The sequence below is a fragment of the Amphiura filiformis genome, chromosome 15 (genome assembly GCF_039555335.1).
Source record: "Amphiura filiformis chromosome 15, Afil_fr2py, whole genome shotgun sequence".
Lineage (NCBI taxonomy): Eukaryota > Metazoa > Echinodermata > Ophiuroidea > Amphilepidida > Amphiuridae > Amphiura > Amphiura filiformis.
The window spans coordinates 17,243,960-17,263,595 of NC_092642.1; the positions used below are offsets into that span (position 1 = coordinate 17,243,960).

The following is a 19,636-nucleotide window of genomic DNA, read 5'->3' on the forward strand; positions in this document are numbered from 1 at the left end:
GGCATGAGTGTTCCCTGAGCAATATTGGGTATTGTGCTTTTTGTCAAATGTAATAAATAAATAAATAAATGATTCACCCCTTTGGCATGTAATTAGACATGCTGCGTTAAACGGGTTCACTTTTTAGTTCTATAATTCAGTCATGCATGGTGAAAATGATTTTGTCGCAGATCGTCGTCTATAGTGTACCGGTATGCTTTCTGAACTCATAAGATACAAATGTAGGGCCGATTTCTTCGTCTATATATTACATGTATTCAGGTTTCCGGATCTTATTGTTAAAACCACTTTGCGGCAGTGAACAATGTGGTGACCCGTACGTGACTCAGTAAAAGTCATTGCCAATTTTATTTCAGTCGTCAATAGGAATCGGATGTCTTTTTGCAATCCTGATTCCTGACTAATGTTTTACCCGGAATATTGAATCAGTTCCAAACCCTATATAATATTAAAGGTCCTTGTCAAATAATGATAACTTTGCTGTAAGAAAAATGATATGGGTCCGTGTTTAGAAATAACTGAAATGGGGTGTTGATGGGAAACTCCAAAAGATATAGTAATATTAATTTAACTTCCTGAAACCAATGGTTTTTAGTATATAATGCCCTAAATGTCAAACCACATCAAAGCCTATATACTCGTTTCTCACTGAAGAAACAGAATTCAATTTTCCGAGGAGTTATTTGCGAGTAAAGTAAGTGAACATTATTTTGTTTGTTTCAACGGTTATAGCATGTTAGGTCGACTCGATAGTCCGAAGGATCATTAGTCCGAAAACCCATTAACTAAAGGAGTATTTCGTGATCCTAGCATCCTCTTTTTATGACATTTTTCAGTACATATCCACGATAAAAGCATATTCCCAAAATTTCAGTTGATTCCGATATTGCGTTTGCGAGTTATGCATGATTATGTGTATTACACTGCTCCATAGACAATACGTTGTAATTTCGTTCTGGTGCACCAGAACGAAATTCAAATTTCACGATATCTTTGCTAAACGAATTAATCTGCAAGAAATATTTTGTACATAAACATTATGTAGCCAGAGGTTTCAGTGATATAAAAATCTCAACTTTTTTTGAGAAAAGTGGGGGATGAGGCTGTGGATCACGAAGTGCCCCTTTAACTAAGTTATAAACCATAATCCTACACCTAAACCGGTAACCCTAAACATAACCCTGAATCCTGACTCTAATCCTAGCTCTGACCATACCCCTATAATAAGCTATAATAGCTCTTCATAGTAACCCTTACCTTAAAATTATAACCTACTCTAATCCTACCTGACCTAAATATAACCCTACTAGTATCCCTAACATTGTTCCTAAATGCCATATATCTTAAATCCTTTTTGGCCCGACCCTTCGGAGTATGGCACCGCGGAGACTAAACATATCATACTGCAGTTACTGTCCGTTTTCCTATACACAATACACAGTGCTCTCACCATTGACGCGTGACCTGTACAAATGATGTATGTTGGGAGAATGGACACTTGCCTAGTTAACATCACTGTGTGAAAAATAACCAGCCAATATTTTATTTATTCTCCAAAACTTCTAGCAAATATATTTCTCTAACATGACCTAAAATTACAGCTAGGTTAGATGTTCAGAAATGGTCGCACTTTTGTAAAATATGAGTGAGGGCAAGGCATAGCTAGCCAACTCCCCGTGTTAATTGAATGGAGATTTGACCGAAAATATTGGTATCGGACCGCTCACTTCTGAAGGATGCCACAAAAAAACGGTAAAAGCTACATTTAAATTATTCTAAATAGGTTCTAGAAAATAAAGTTTTGTAACATGTCCTAAATTTTTAGCTAATTTAGATGTTTGGAGAGGTCGCACTTTTGTGTTTTAGGAAGGATATGTAAACGACAGATAACACCAAAATATGAAGAAATTATTTCCAAACAGTGTTAAGTCAACAATCATTATGTTGCTCATTTTCAAGAATGCTGGTTAACAAAAAGCACGTCTTTGTCTCATTTCGTGAACAAAAGTACACATACCATTGTTTCCTTTCGTTTCCTTTATAATCGGTTACCCAACTGAAGCTATAATACGCAAACTTTATTGCGATATCGCACATGAAAACAGTCACATGTGCACAGCCAGAGAAGATCCGATTTAATCAGTTGAGCTGTTTCAATGAGTGTTATCTTGGTTTAATAGCTTTTAATGGGGTTAAGTCCTGCAAAGGTCGAGATGAATTCTACTGTAGACATGACTTCATCATGTACACATAGGCCTTAGCTATGGGTCTTAATGTGACCAAGCAAAGCGCGCATACCAACACGCCTAGTACGCTAATTGCCTATACGATGTAAACATGCATACAACGGACTGCAGCATCTAGTTTGACCGATTTGAGCGCTGACATATTGGCAAATATTATTGTCGGCCTTGGATCAGCTGCGTTTTGTTTAGGGGTGATGCAATAATAATTATGTGTACCCCCGGTCTGGTGATTTATAGGGGAGGGAAAAGATATTTTGGCAGGCCAAAGGGGGGGCAAGTATTTTTGGCAGGGCGAAAAAATCTCGGATTTTGACAAAGCTAGAGCACCTAAAGTCTTGATTTTTGCAGAGTATCTTTATTGACTAAAGTACATTACAATCGTGTAAAAACCAGAATTTAAATGTTTTTGAGGGCGTTCTCCTCAGCAAATGATATAATATGGTTTTAACTTAACGTTTAATCCGGACGGTGACACCCTCGCGGGCTTCATATCACCGCCATGTTGTCATTAGGTGCCGGAGGGGGTGACTGATGCATTACAGGGGCGGGCCCAGAAACCGGGACCCCGGGCACACCGACATCGCCTGGCTAATAATTACTTGGTACACCAGAGATACTAAAATCAATACCCGGGGGATCGATATACACGTGAATGTGCTATGCACGATTTTGATATTCAGACGAAAATCTTTGGATACCGGGGTAGAAAATGATGAATATCTCCCGTAAATGATTTCGTCTAAAGAAACCAGATGGGGTTCCTTGCACTTGAATACTGATGTGTTGAACAGATATAGTCGTTAGCTTGCGTCTTGAGAAAGAAGCTTGCGTCACTCTTGAACTCAAAAACTGACAATTATTCTTATTTTTATATGTGCCGAATTATATAGCGCAGATAGGCCAATCGAGGGTAGTCTAAAAGCATATGACCTATGGCGTACCATGCTCGACACACACATATAGCGAGGTCAGTCACCGGGCAATTGTCAGTAGCCTTAGTCAGATGTCCTTCGGCCCATTATGCGTCTCAAAACTATTAAACAGGTCGGAACAAAATGGCCAAAAGATTCTGCCATGAAGGCGGGACGATGACACTGTGCCGGGGGGGCTGAACTCTGAACGCAAAATGTTGAAAGGTTTAACATCGGCGCGCCAGCGCCGCAGACGCGCTTGCGCGACAGGGGTGTGTGTGAGGGGGGATGTGCCCCCCCACAGAATTAGAACATTTTTGAAAGTGAAAGCCCCAGTGGAGCCATTTGGTGCAACATTTTTACACATTTGTAGGTTATTTTCGGAGCATATATTAACAGATTTCAATTAAAAACTGAGCTGCTTTTTAGTTTTAATTTTATATGTAGTCGCAATCAAAGCCTCAATGAAGGCATTTATGGTCAAAGGACCACTGCACACCTCACACTCAGGGGGTGTTTGAGGGGATCTGCCCCTCAGAATTCTGCAGGGGGATCTGCCCCTCGGCGCACCAGCGCCGCAGACACTTGCTGCGCGACAGGAGTGTGTGAGGGGATGTGCTCCCCACAGAATTAGAACATTTTGAAAGTAAAAGCCCCAATGGAGCCATTTGGTGCACCATTTTTACACATTATGAGTTATTTTCGGAGCATATGGTAACAGATTTCAATTAAAAACTGAGCTGCGAATTTTAGTTTTATATGCTCATGAGCACGTACGCATGCTCAATAACTCGCAATCAAAGCCTCCGATGAAGGCGTTTGGTGCAACATTTTTATATACATTATTATTGGTTATTTTGGAGCATATGCATCTATTTATAGGATTTTTGACCTAGAATTTGACCGAAAAAGTGGCTATAAAATGCGTTCAAATTTCATTCAAAATTTGTGAAATTAATAGGCCTATGCTTCCACTTTTGGGCGCTTTTTTTCTCCCCTTTTGATTTTAGGAGGTACCGTAACTGTAAAATGGGGTAACTTCGGTCAGCGGGGCCGGGGTAACTTTGGTCGGTCAAATATATTTTTTTAAATGGTCATTTTCGTACAGCAATATTCAAGTTGTTTGGTATGAATTTGTTAAGACATATATTTGGAAGAAATAATAGTCGCTCATGTCCAATTTCCTCGAAATTTACGAAAAAATCGGGATTTTTGACCAAAAATGAGCATTTTTTTACATTTTTTTCAGAAAAAATAAAAATCGATATTTGTGCGCATGGATGTGTGCATGATTAATTTTGCAAGGGTCAAATGTCACAAAAAATAACAACTTGCCCAATTTTTTTTTCTTCATGGAATGTATAATAGGCCTACTCTGACCAAAGTTGCCCCAAATGCGGGGTAACTTTGGTCAGGCTATTTTTAACCCATAGGGCACCCTTACAAAATTATTAAAAAATCTTTTTCAACTTCAATGTGTAGAAGGGAACCCTAATGTCATAAAAAGGAGATAGGCCCTAAATGTAATGGGTTTTGTTTGGAAGCAGCTAGTGGTTGAAAAGTGCCCAAAGTAGCTCAAAGTTACCCCCATTTTACAGTAGTCACCCTTCCCACACGCCTACATGATGTTTGTCCTTCAAGTATGAACCTACCGTGAAGCTGTGAATTTGACCCTGAAATTATGAATTTGACTTGACCTTAAAATTGTTCGACTTAGACTTGTTTGTCTGGGGCCTACCCCTCCCATCCCATAGAGTCTGTATAACGTAGTACTATGCTATAGTAATGCTACCCGAGTCAGTAGGCCTAATTATTAAGATATTGTCAGATGAAATAATATAAATGTCGCATCCATTTTTAACAGTTTCAGAGAAAATAGGCCTATTTTGATTTCACGTAAAACGTTAAGGGACCGTTCACAAACACTTGTAAGGGGGGGGCCTGATGCAAAAAGGGGGCCCTGGAAATTTTGGCCCTCCTAAGGGGGGCTGAAAAATGACCACAAATTTTCCTGGAAAAATTGAGTTTGGGTTTAGGCCTATATGCTTTTCTATGGGGTTGACCCATATAATTTTCATGTCAAAAAGGGGGGGGCCTGAAATTTTTGAGGTCTGTAAAGGCGGGCCCCCGAAAAATTTTCGCGCTGAATTTTTTTGCATCAGGCCCCCCTTACAAGTGTTTGTGAACGGTCCCTAAAACAGTCAACTCGAGATATATGTTTAAGTGGTGAAAATATTCAAGGTGAAATTTGGGACATTTATGGGGAATTCCCATCTGGTTGTTCTAGATAGTAAATATATTTTTCTAAAAAAATATTGATTAGCCATGCGTTCACTTCAAGCTATTTTCCTGCCGTTTCTTTTTCAAGACTGTAATTGTAATTCGTTTCGTTTCTTCGTTTAATATCTCATTCTTTTTTTTTTACCTTTGTTAAATTACAATTATTCGTCGTCGTTCTATGTCTAAAAACACCGGCCCTGCCTGAAGTCGTTCATCATTTTTCAATAATTCATTGTTAACGATACACATCGTGAAAATATTCGTGGTCTCAACCCGAAAATTGCGAAATCAAAGGGTTTGGCCATGAAATTCGCAGACATGTGAGTACTGTAAGGTATAGAGAATTTATATGTGTGTGTCCAAAATCTCAAGAAGTCGTGTGTTTGAAGTAAAAAGTGACAAAAAGATGCGAGTCGCTCGCACAGCAGAGTATACTGCGTCAATACATATACACTATTTTGTACACGTTGTATTTAATATTCGCACTGCCAGGTAGCTTGCCATGCATGCATATATGTACATGTGCCCTCTCAATTGAGGAGTAAACAAAGCACAATGCGTTTGATAGCTTGCCAGTTTTATTGTTCAATGAAAATTCCATTTATTTTATCGACCTTGCTTGCTCACAATTGCTGCATGTACATATTACGCACGAATGTTGGAACATAATACCAAAGACGTAGTTCAAGTGTTGTATGATGAATATTAATCCACCAATAATACTATGCACGAATGCACACTGTCACCATGACATGATCAATATATTGCTATGACAAATAATCACAATGACCACCATGCCAGCCTGTGCTTGAGTTATTCATGACAATGGTATGTTATTCCTGATCCCAGTACGGTATATGTGACGATGTCATGTCGAAATATACCGTACAATTATTCTCTAACTTCTAAGTAGGTGTCAAAATATCACATGCATATATTATTATTAGGTCACATGCATTTTTTTCTTATATTTCATGAGTGGCAAATATTTATTCACCAAGATATTAAAAATCACAGACAAAAATTATATTTTATCATCCTTCAATATTTAAATATTCAATGTCCAATTAAATACATATATTGGTCATCCAATTTGCCAATACGATATTAAATAGTTTTGAACAAGTCCAACCAAGAACCTGTTCAGGCCTACTACCCTATGTGTAACATACAGAATTGTGTACCAAATATAGGACTGACTACTACTAAGTAAATTCCAACCACATGATGAGTTCACATGACTCATCAAATTTGATAATTTCAACATCACTTTTAGTAGTTTTACATCACTGGAAGGTGGGAATAACAAATTGACCTATCAGCTTTGAGAAAAAAAGAGAAAAAGGTTAGTATTACGTTAATAAAATAAAACATATTTATAATGATTATTATATTAAGTGTTTGGTTATCATTATCAATGATGAAAATAACTAGATAAGTAATTTGAATTTGCTACTTTTTAGGTCACTGACATTATTACTATTTATAGGCCTACATCTATGGCAAGCAGATTGCACCATAAATTCTTGAAAAGGGCAATCTTGGTTAATTTCCAATAGACTTTGTAATAGATAAAGCAACTTATAAATATCAATACCATAACCAATGGCGACACCAGAAAATTAATTTCCAGAGGGCATGAGTGAGGCAAAATGAATTTCAAGGGTTCGATCGTTTAAATTGACAACAAATTGCAGCGAAAATGGTAATTTTTTTTATATTTTTTTTTATGGGGGAGCCTGGTAGAGATCTCTATAATTTTTACCCCATGCTGACACCTGACCGTATGATTGCAGGCAGGGTGCAAGGGCCTAGGGGGCATTCCTGGCAGACATCACCATTAAACACCCATCAGTTTCGATCGTTATTGAAAAGCCTTCCAAATACAACATAGGGTCTTGTGGAAATTACCTTAATTAATAATACTAGCGGGCACCCGTCTTTCGCGGTCAGAGTCTTCCGCGGTTGGTAAATTTTGTATATTTTGTGTACATGTAAATGTTTTATTTAATGTGATTAAAGGTATGAGAGGAGATTATCATTTAGAACTTAGAAGTATAATATTTAGTATCTTTTCCATATAAATCAATGGCTTGAAATTGCAATTAGATCATGATCGAAGCAAGTCTTCTTGCCACCATATCATATCCACTGTGAGAAGTCTTGCCCTGTGGGATGCTGGCGGCTCTGATATTTAAGATTTTTATGTTTCTACAGTACTTTTGAGCCCATTTTGGACAAATTTGTTGTACCTTTTAGCTCATTTTTTATAATTTTCATCCAAGTTTGTCCCCCACCTTGAAATGTACCTTGCTGCCCCCGCCTCCTGCAAATGTCCTGGCTACATCACTGAGCAGATGAACACAATTTTAATCACACCCCTCTTGGCCCCCTGTGGCCTGCTGGGTGATCTGATATTTTAGATTTCTATGCATTTGTTGTACTTTTTATTTGTTAGCCCATTTTGGATAAATTTGTCGTACTCTTACCACTGTGCAGCTGTGTTTTTCTTAACCATGATCTGTTCATATGGGAAGTCTCAGTGAAATTGTTTAAAAGTCACCCATTTGGGTTACCAATAGGTTTGGCAACCCTGATTAATTTGTCCTTCAAAAGTTTCACTTACAAACTAATTCAATAAACAAACACTCTACTGTTGACTATAGGTTCTCCATAAAAACACAGAATACATGCTAATGTTGATAAATTAGTTGAATAAACAATAGATGTTAATTGAGTTTCTACTGTGTCATGTAATAGTTGAGACTACAGGCATACTTCTACTGTGTCATGTAATAGTTGAGACTACAGACATAATATCCTCACACCGCAGGCTATGTCACCATTAGTGTATTGTGTTGGCATGAAAAGTTTTAGGATGCAGGTGCTCTGGTAGTGGCTTTGAAACTAATTAACATAGTTTGACACCCTTAACGTAAACAAAAACAAAATTGGACGTTTTATTGGGGTGCGGACAACTTTACTCTCATAGCGCAAAAATCCGTTTTCGAAATAATGTAAAACGTAGAAGTTTTTAGCCTTACCAAGTCGCCAAACTCAGTAATTTATTATAGATGACTCAACTGATTAGGCTAAACGAAAAACTAGATTTGTCTCAAAGCCCATGGCAGTTTCAAAAACGAATGTGGAATGTGTTTTTATTTTATTTTTTTACTTTTAAAACTTAATTTTAAATACTTTTAAAACTTAATTTTAAATTAAGACGTCATTTTCGAGTGTTCAAAAGTACACAGCATAAACTTGTAGTTGATTTACAAATATCAATTGCTTTATACCTGTGAGTATTGAATCAAGCACATTTTCTTCAAAATATGTCTCAGAAAGTCAGATTTTCATGATTTTCAGCAAAAACTAAAAACAAAAAAAAAAGGGAAATGAAAAATGAATTTACTGTATCAGCTGACATGGGCGCACTAAGAAAAATGAACGCTTCATAGCGACTTTGAGACAGCTTTTTTTGATGTAGTCATATCCATATCACTGAAACTGATGGGTAGGCCTACTGTACCAATCATTTTGATGCAGCATGTATACCGGGCCTGTATATGAGTACTAAACTGTTATTATTATGTATGTATATGGTGCGCTAATTTGATTAAAATTTCGCAAAATGGATGCAAATTTTCATTCATATCTCATTATTGGAAGGGTGTTGTGGTGTGTCAAGCAGTGGCATAGCATCGTAGAGGCACCGTGGTGGTGGTGATGGGGGGAGGGGGGTAAATGCTCTCCAATTGATTAAAAAATTTAGAAAATCTCAGGAAAATTGCTACATTTTATGGCTTTTGTCCCACCTCCCAATCAGGCAGTCACTTGTTCAGAGTAATCTTGGCCTTTTTTTGTATTTTTGGGCTCCCGGATTCCCATTTTAAATGGCTAAATATGTAAACTTTAAAAAAACAAATACATTTTCTTGGCCAAACAAACAAAGTTTTGGAGATCCGAAACAAGTCAACAATGGTTGATAACAAAGGCTGGAACCAAAAAACAATAAAAAAATTTATAAAAAAAGTGCACACTAAATTTGAAAAGTGCACACCATATTTTTACTGGACTGGGTGCAGCATATTAATAGTTGCAAAATTGAGACATGTGAATGGAGACATTGAATTTACCACAGGATATCAGGCCGTCACCATTAATTGAAAGTTTCAAACCACTGTCACCATTAATTAAAAGTTCCAAACTTATGTCCGCGAAAAATTGAATTTGCACTTTTCAAATCTAGTGTGCACTTATACTTATAATATTTAACTGTTTTAAAAGGGTCTGCCACAGCCTTTATTATCAACCATTGTTGTCTTATTTATGGACTGCCAATAGTTATTTATTTATTTATTTATTTATTTTTTTGTGCCCAAAATTTAAAAAAAAAAGTTGATAAAATTAATTGTATGGTTGGCACATTTTTGCAGGGTCGATCGTGTTACAGGAAACAAACTATTATTTTTGTTTGGCCTAAATACTGCGTTTCTCTAATTGCACCATTGGTGCTCATGTTAGAATTGGAAGAGACATTTTGAAAAATTCAATATTTTGGTTTTATAAACAATGGGACAATTTACATCAAACAAATTAGAAATGGCAATTGGCATCAATTTGGTATGGTACTTCAGAAATGAAATTTAGTACACTTGTGTAGCATGCTTGTTTGGGATACATTGTATATGTGCTGAAAGTTTCTGTAGCTAATAGTGTGTTAGACTTCTCCGTATAGTCCACTTGCCCATTGTGCAGTGCATACATGTACTCGGGTTATTACATTTATTACATACTGGCTATTAATTTGTGTACTATTGATAGATTTCCACATCTGATCTTTTCAGTAACCATACTCCCTCTCTTTGCTACATGTAGCTCCCCTAGTGGATTGCGGTTAATGCTTAACACGGTGTCTGTAGAAAGCCAGCAGGTTTTCTGGCATGGTAACATTAGACATGATGTATGTCTTTCAATGGATCTGGCGTGGCTGTGATTGGTCGCCCAGATCTTGTTATGATTTAAATCTTCCGGGCATGTGCCAAATTACTAAAGCGTTCACAACTATTTGTGGGATTTGCGTTGCTTTATGTTGGCGTAAAAGTTAAACTCACACTTAGTCGGGATGTAAGTTTTCAGGATTAATCTGGAATTTCAGATTTTTTTGGTCCAAATTGCTCCACTTTTATTTATTTTTAGCCTGTTTTGGAGCTGTTTAGCCCGAATCCACATGCTTTTTCCAGATGTTCAGTTTTCTTTTTCAGGCCTTACTTACATCCCTGCTTGGTGCATGGATGCACATGCTTAGTGTTTGTGGTTAGATATTGGATTGATAAAAATAAATATGGCGAATATGATTGAAATATGACAGTGTGTGTTAGGGACAAAGTCCCAAGGAAAAGTCCCTCTCAACATCCAAAGTACATAGTCGATTTTTTACTCATGATAATGGTTTTGCGATCAAAACTAGTTCAAAATCAGAATTATAATTAAAGCCAAGATGTTGCATACGTATACTTTACTTTTACCATCACTAAATCTATAGACCTTTTAATGACTAGTTATTGAATACTTTATGTGTGATAAACATCTGTTGAATTTCGAGTTCAAAATTAATGTGTTCATCATGATTAATAACATATTAAAAATCAACTATGGCATAGCTACTCCCCTTTCCAGAAAAAAAACCAGCATTAAATTTTGGGATTAAAAAAATATTATCAAGTTCTACAAAATGAGACATAATCCTAATCAATCATCTAGTACTAACTTACAGATAAAAGAATTTCTGGAAAAAGAGCCAAAAATATGCACCGTTTTCTGACAATCAAGTCACAAAAATCAAAGACTTGGAACAAGTCTATGCATTTAAAATCTTGAGTACATGCCAAAATTTTGCTCTATAATTAAAAAATTGGTTATAAAAATGAAACATGCCTTTTCCAAAAATTAGAGTGCATGAACTGAAATTAGTCATAGCATACGAAAAACACCCAAAACATGCATGGTTTTGGCCCTTATTTCCCAAAATTGGCCAAATATTAAAATTTTACTTTTATTACTAGTTAGAACTAACTAAAGGATTAGGATTTAGCTCTATGCTTCATTCAACAAAACAGGCAAAATATTTGTTTATCCCAAAAATTAGTGAGCACTGTATTTTTTTGGAATAGAGAGTAGATATGTGTGACACTTGAAAACAACACATACCCATCATATACAATCAATAGATCGAAGCACACATTGGAATTCTAAAGAAGTCGCACCTGATACTGATACTGAACCAACAGTTAACATAGCAGAATTTATAATTTCATGTGCATTTTAATGAGAGGTTCATTTATTTTATATCATACTTCTATTCATGCTAGAGTTTGAAATAATACCAGTTTTCCTTTTTTTATTAAGAATATAAGCTTTATTAATAAAATTAAAATAAAATCTGTGTACACGCAATCATTTTTGTGTGTATATGTATTGGGAGTTCTGTTGTTTTCACGCTAATATCCACAAAGCAATTTCATTCACAACATTCAGCTGCAAAGTATTCGCAGAATTAATACCAGACTAAACATAATAGTAATCGCTTTCAGTTTCATTTTCATTGTAAACATCCATGTGTATAAATCACAAAACAACAAATTCACCCTAGTTTTTTAAAATTTACTCAACTTTTTAATACGTGTTTTGTTTTCCCTTGTACAATCTATTTTAGAGTGGACAGAAAAATTGATCAAGTAGAGGCAACCGTGGATGGAGTATAGACACATGATGTGCATATAAAATTTCCATACATGAAAAATCTTCAATCTTCATGGCAACTTCAGAGAGACGATATGAGACTGAAAGTAAGGGACCGCCACTCTCAAGCCAGGAACTAGGTTAGTTCAGAAATTGAATTTTATGTTTTTGAATGAGTATGCAAACCTAGAGTATGCCTACAATTTGACATATAAATCACAATAATGAATGAAAAATACAACATGCACCTGTTAGGACACTACTTTGTGCCTCTTACAAATGTAAGTTATTTAAGAGTCTCAGCCTGATGAAATCTATTGCTCTACTCCATCACTGTGCGTAATTCATATTGATGTTTTTTGTGGGTGGATTAATTGCATCACAGCAATCCTATCAAATGAAAGAATTGCTGCTCAATTATAAAAACTAATGCCTAAAGTTTGGTTATGTGTAACATGGTTGTCCCAGCTCAAGGAAAGGGCCCATGAATGGAACCTGTCAATAAAATCTTGGCTGTAGCAACATTTGGAGAAATCAAAAAGTATTTTAAAGCAGAACCAAAAACTTGAAAAGGCCCATTAACTGTTAACTTTGAAATGGAATGGACTGTCATTAGTTTTACAATTTAATTGTATTTGATTGTTAAAATTAATTTGGCTGATGAATCCTGTAGAAATATCGGTATCTTTCTCATGAGTCGAAATGCAGGTTGAGGCCTGTTTGTAAAGACCACTTGGCATGTGACGTCATTTCAATTGTTCTTTGCCCTGCAGTGTGCGTACGCATCGTAGTCTGCTAAGGGCACATGCATTTTTAAATCGCCCGCCACATTTCATATAGGCCATTGAACAGTGCAGCGGCTCGTTCGAGCATATCGATAGACGAGTCCCTCGCCTTTGTTGATAAACAGTGATGTCAAGTGGTCTATAAATAATGAGACCCCAACCCTCAAAAATATCAACATAAAAGCAATATTAGCCTCTGGAAAACGAAATTAATACAAATGTTACGTTTTCACTTAATTTGAGTCGAACTAAAAAAATTAAATAAAATCACTATATCATTCCAGCAACTAGATTGTGCTAAGCGCGTATCAGAATAGTTGATCGTTAATGATATTGATTTGCTCAATTGTGTTTCATCAATGTAGATTGACATGCACATTGGAACATTCTGGCCATTGTGCAATTTCAACTAATATTTTGAAATTATTATTGTAAAGTGGGTAACAAAGAAACAAATTGGTACAGAACTTCTTTTAATACCTAAATTACCATTGATGTACATTCATCTTTACAGTGAGCTTAGCGTCACCTGCTAAGGCTCTGCTCAGAGAAATTGCAGCTACCATAACTCTGGTGTTAACTACGAATTGGATGGCCATTATCTACAACCTGGGTATGTATAAATATATCCTTTCAGTCCTTACTACTGAAAAAAATATTATAAGTAATTATGAAATTGTTCACGTCCGGCAGTCCAATTTGAGTTACATCTTCTACTTGATACTAGTAACATTATATATAAAATACATTTAAGTTAATTTGCATGTAACCAATCATGTACATCATAACATAAATGATCAATTATAATTTCATCATGGTAGGTTACTCTGATGAGGATTTGGATAAATCCCATGAAAAACCAACAACCAAGGTGTTCAAAATCCTAACTGTAGATGCAACAAAATACAAGGGTAACACAGATGGATGGTATCAGCACTTTCAGCAGAAATTGACCAGTTTTGGGAATGCAGATCTCACCACAGGATGTCAAAAAGGTAAACAGCAGAATAGAAGGGGTATGATTAGATGTAGGGGTGTGTTTGTAGTATATGTATGTAAGTGTATGTTACAAGTGAGGAGGCTGCATTGTTCGCACATACTATTCTCATGTGCAATGGACTAGAAGCACTGAAATCTACCTCAGGAGACTCCAAATATTCTGCCAAATGTATGTACATGTATGTTGGGTGTAAACTGGGGTAATAATATTTTTCGGTGTTCTGAATCTGACCATGTGGACTTTCTTGTTGCAGGGACAGTATTTGTGTCTTTGTGTGTGGGGTGGGTGTGTGTTCTAAATAGTAATTAAGAGCTGCAGGTAAATGTTTTTGTAATGAAACAATGAAATGACCACCATTTGTAGTCACACGTAATCAGCTTAATTTCTTGCGAACTGGTATGGTAATAATGAGAGCATTAGCCGATGAAGGGGTAAAGTCACTGTTTTAATTTCATTATTTTTTAGTATACAACAAGTGGAAAGATTCACAATCTGAGAGTGGATTTGACAACATATATCCTGCACTGCACAGCAATATTGGCAGTAACAGTCATCCTTATCAAGATGGGGGTCCAGCTTCCTATGGGACGAACCAGGTTTGTAAATATGTAGTTGACCAGAGTCAGGCAACCTGACTGAGGCTCAAAATATGTTAACGAAATGAACCACAATTTGTGGGATTTGTACCTTTAGGGTCATTGAGGAAATTTAATATTAGACAAAAGAGCAGTTTAGCAAGAGGACATTCCAGTATTGCTCCTTTATTGGAAACATTGCCTGACATATCACTGAATAATTACTAGAAGGTATAGTTTAGTTTTACCTATATAATGTTCAGGAATTTATCACATATCAAATTTACCCTCCCTTATAAATAGGGTTCAAGTTTCAAAGTGCCCTGTAATCCTGCCTTAGAAATTTCTATTTTCTTCTACAAATGAAAAGGGAAGTCTTGCATTAAGCAAGCATTTGATGATAATTGGTACTTGTAGCCTTATAGTTAGATGTTTGTCCATAGATAAAGGTATATTTTCTCTTCAAAATGCCTTAAGTTAAGTGTAGCCTTATGTTTGTGCAAAGTTTGTGTGAAGCTTCAACCAAAGGAGTCAGCTTCAGTGGCATAGATTTCTTTTTGACATGGGGGGATAGAGTTGAAAACAATTCTTGAAGTATAGTCAATCCAGCACCTTTTTCGACAGAATAAGTTTATGATACAATTGCGCACGTAGCGCATGAAATTTTGTTCCTATTTTGTAGCTAAACTGATGAAATAATGGTGTAAAGAGACTAAATGCTCTCGGAGCGTGCACAAATTTGCAATTTGGGGGCTAAAATGCGCAAATATGAGGTTAATTTGGTCAGAAACCCATTATCAGGTGTCAATATTAGGGGATGATTGTATGGACCATCCCCCTGGCAAAATATTGGGGATTTATCTCCCCATCCCCCAGGATCTACGCCTATGGTCAGCTTGCATACAAGTGTAATGTCCCAGGTGTTTTTCTCTCTGTCAGGTGGTGCTCTGTATAGCGCTGCTGTGGTCTTCACAAGAGTATGTCATCTCACTTGATTTGATGCCAAGTGCATTGCACCTTGTATTCCTTGGTTAGAAACGAGCTTCACTTCATTAGTCAAAGATGTTGGTGGACGCCCCTTCCTCTTCGGGCTTCCATGGCCGCTTGAAACATTTGTTTTTCTACACCTCCATGTTTCCTGACAGTATGGCCAAAGGTTTCTTCAGCTTTCTCACCATTATGCCATTTCTGATGGTTAGACTAGGGATGACCATCATAATTTCATGTTGCCCCTTTTGCTACAAAAGATTGTTTTCTGGGAAGAACTCGTCAACAGAAGTATTTTGGTGGTTAAATGGTCAAAATCGGTCAAAAACTTTTCAATTATGAATTTTCAAAGTTTCCCATTCTGACCGGTCATTGGAGCGAAATAAATTGACAAAGTCTAAATATAGCAATGTGAGCAAAATTGGTATAAGCATATATTTACCTTTTTATATTTCTTTATTTTAATATAAATGCAAACATGAAACAAGCATATTGTGAAAGTATCAAAGGGGTTTCTTATGAAATGGCACTTTACTAGTCAATAGCATTAAGTATTTCTTCAAACCGAGGCACTGAAATCATGCTTTTAGAAAACATTTGCCAAAAATCATCCATAATGGCCAAAGTGGCACAAAATCAAAAGTCCAGGTGAACTTTTTTTTTACAACAATATACACTACACATAAGAAAAATACTAATGTACTACAAGGGATTTTCAACATAGGAATCCAAACAATCAAGTACCAACATGCACAGCTTTGTCCTGATATCACTTCTGGGGTTTTAACAAAATGTTTAACCTCTATTGTGATTGGCAGCAGCATAAGGTATCTCTTTGATAGCTGATAATGCCCAGCCATTCAGCAAGTGGCTAATAACTGACCTTGATAGGCTTGAATGAATACTGCCATGTGCTACAAAACCATCACACTCCAGGGCCTGGTCACTCCATATGCTACAGGGAGCACAGTACTTTAACAATGGAGTGAAAGACTCATTATTGATTAGGTGCGTATTTTAAAAGTACAGCTCCTGTGCGTGTATAGCAGCAAGTCAGTGCAGATGGTATAAATATAAGAAAATGTTTAGGGTTGAGATCAGGTGAATAATACAACAAATGAGCACGAAACTTCACATTTATGTTCAGAAAGGTGTGTATTTAACATGATTCGAAAGGTGTTTGGAAATTCCAAAGGGAAGCTGGTATTTAATTTTTAGCTCGAGATCTACTTGTCCATTTTTTTAACCTTTTTACAGAGGGTATGATAGAGGTAATAACGACAACTCTGCCAAATTACAGCTCAGTAGGTCAAGGTGTTCACCTGATCTTATTCATCTGAATATTTTGTGCCATTCTGAGCAGTGCTGCACTGGGCCACTGGCAATTAAGCGCACTGTGGCGATGGACCAATTTTGACTCACACTTACAGAAAAACCAAATAAGTTATGATGCTGTAATTTGCAGGATAGTTACAAAACATGATTGGCATTAACATCTCCAATTTTTACAGAAAAATTATGAAAAATAAAAGAATGAGCTCAATTTAGAAATGTCTGTGCAAGCAGTGCACAGTTGAGCTCCCTGCATGTCTATGGGAGTGTTCTAATCAAGTTGATGGTTCATTGGTCATCCCTAGTTAGACTTGTACCAATCTTGTCAAGGATCCTGTCTTTCCTTGTCACTTGCAGAAGGCTCCTGTAACACCACATTTCAAAATCATCAAATCTTTTCTTGTCATTCTTGGTCATAGCCTAAGACTCCTATTCGTAGGTGTTTAATTGGTTGAAAATACTTTGGAACTGATTTGCTAGACTGCTGTACAGTCTCTGCTCTATATATCTTGGTTCAGAAGCACTGCACCTATTTGCCATCAAAAATGTACTACAAGAAATGAATATCCCAAAGAGTGATTCCATTCCCCACCCCATCACTAAGTGACCTGAGTGATCAAGGTTAAAGGATAGATTCGTTGGTAATCGCTATACTTCAGTGATTGTGATAATTTAATATTGATTGGAAGTTTGGAACACTTTCGATTTTCAGTCGTTTTGAGCCTGGGAGAGGAAATATTAAACCAAACAGGATTTAAGAGATATCTAGAATAACAGGACGTGGCAGATGTGAGTTTTACTACAGGAAGGAGATATATAACAACATCCTTGATGAGAAATATATTAGAATCCTGTTAGCACTCAGGGTAAACTGTAAACTTTGCCCAACATTGGGTAAATATACATGAGTTGGGTAAAAGTGACATTACCCATGCAGTGGTTGAGTAATATTTTGTCTCTTGGAAAAATCAAGTTTACCTATTGGGTAAGGAGTGCAACACCACTGAATGAATATTCCTATTTTTTGATGGTATATCAAAACAATGCCATAGAAGTTGTGAATGTTGAATTAGGTAAAGGCAAAGTATTGCCCAGCAAAACGATAAAATTATCCCTGAATGTAGTAAAATAATTACCCAATATGAGGAAATTATCCAATAACCCAATACTATTGGGTGAAGGCAACATATCATCCAACTAATGGACAACATTTACCTAATGTGATGAAATAATTGCCTAACACCATTAGGAAATTATATACTCTCATTGAGAAAGATGCGAGTTGCAGATGGATATTCAAATCCAAGCATAGAGGAAGAGTTCAGGAATACTTTCAGATGTTCTCGTCTCAGTGCATGAAGAGATGGCGACGATAGAGGTAATAATACATTGGAGAACAACTTCATCAAACATCATACCAGAATTATTGACAGCCGGTGTCATAAAATACCCCTTCGTGACAAGAACTTTCGGAATAATCTTTTGGACATCAATTATTAACTTCAAACCTGCCACCATGGACTTCTTACGAGTCCAGTCAGCTTAACGAAGTAAACCAAAGCGCATGCTACATCCTGCTTGCAAGGGACATTGGACCAAAGTGCACGATATATCCTGCTTACAAGGGACGTTGGCACGAAGAAGAAAGGTCATGAGATTGCCAGATAGTCATATTTTTGCAACGATCAGTGACAGTTCCAACCAGTCAGGGAAATCACACCCAATCGTCGAAAGTTTTTACATCATTTCTGTCCAGTTTGGTATCAATTGGGAGAGTCAGTCAGAGGAACTGAGACCTTTGCATCTTTTGAAACCCGCAGTACGTTTATATATAATGTTTGGAAGTGAAGTAGTAACTTGACAGATTTATACCTATCCGACGGCGGAACCGTTTAAACCCCAATCTGTAACATCTAAGTGACATAACCCAAAACATAGCACGAAGAGTTCGTTAATTTATAGAAAACAGCTGAGTTGAGTAAGAGCTGATAAGGCCAGGAATATTCTGCTAAAAAACGAAAAGGCGCGAAGAAAGAGAATTGCCAAAGGGAGCTATGAAAAGACCAAAAAGAGAGAGTACAAAGTATTAATGGCGTTCATATAAGTTTTTTGGGACTTATTGTTGTGTCAATATTAAAACAAAACATAGCCACAACTGTTTTTTCTATGTCATGTTTGACGAAGAAAAAAGGCTGCAACTAAATACTGCTTAAGAAGCAGACAGTGGTGTGATATAGGCCTAAAGCCTGCACAGAACTTTTAAACAACTGATTACAAACCCATTTTAGGTCGACCAATTTTGGTCGGGAGATCTCATCATGATTATGATACGTCCATCAATGTACCCCTTTTTTTTTATTTTGTTTCCTTTTTAGAATCGTGACATCGATTTGGACCGACCTGAGCTTTCCATGGAAATAAATGTCGTTGCTGACGCATTAGAGAGAGTATCCCACAACCCAGCAACAGCAGAAATCACTAAGTGGTTGCGTGACGGTGTGCCCAGAATCATTCGCTTAGAACGGGAAGTCAAGTCACTGAAGGTAAAAATGCTATTATAACTTATAAAAACTAGAAAACCTGTAGCATGATAGCGGTAATTCTCATTGTTCATATGGCAAATATTTCGGTGTATTGTGAGTTTTCGGGCGCGTTAAATGCAGAACTTCGGGGGGGCATTTTCTTGGTGAGCCAAGAAAGGAACATGAAATGCGTAAATATATATGTCCGGGGACGGAGGGGGAATGTGCCCCCTTTTGAGTAAAATAAAGGCCCAATT

General features: G+C 36.7%; 1 protein-coding gene across 3 annotated transcripts in view; it reads left to right on the forward strand.

Moving 5' to 3' along the window:
* LOC140171324 (uncharacterized) overlaps positions 1–19,636 on the forward strand; it is a 74,427-nt gene that overhangs the window by 22,932 nt on the left and 31,859 nt on the right. Inside the window, exons 1-6 of one of the 3 annotated variants that reach the window (XM_072194562.1) lie at positions 5,649–5,757; positions 12,153–12,318; positions 13,478–13,576; positions 13,785–13,958; positions 14,429–14,559; positions 19,233–19,400. In XM_072194562.1, coding sequence (XP_072050663.1) covers positions 12,252–12,318; positions 13,478–13,576; positions 13,785–13,958; positions 14,429–14,559; positions 19,233–19,400 — 639 coding nt within the window. In that variant the 5' untranslated portion in view covers positions 5,649–5,757; positions 12,153–12,251. Of the gene's footprint in view, positions 1–5,648; positions 5,758–6,764; positions 6,783–12,152; positions 12,319–13,477; positions 13,577–13,784; positions 13,959–14,428; positions 14,560–19,232; positions 19,401–19,636 lie in introns of those variants that run through there. The other 2 variants (XM_072194564.1, XM_072194563.1) reach the window with 2 other exon arrangements.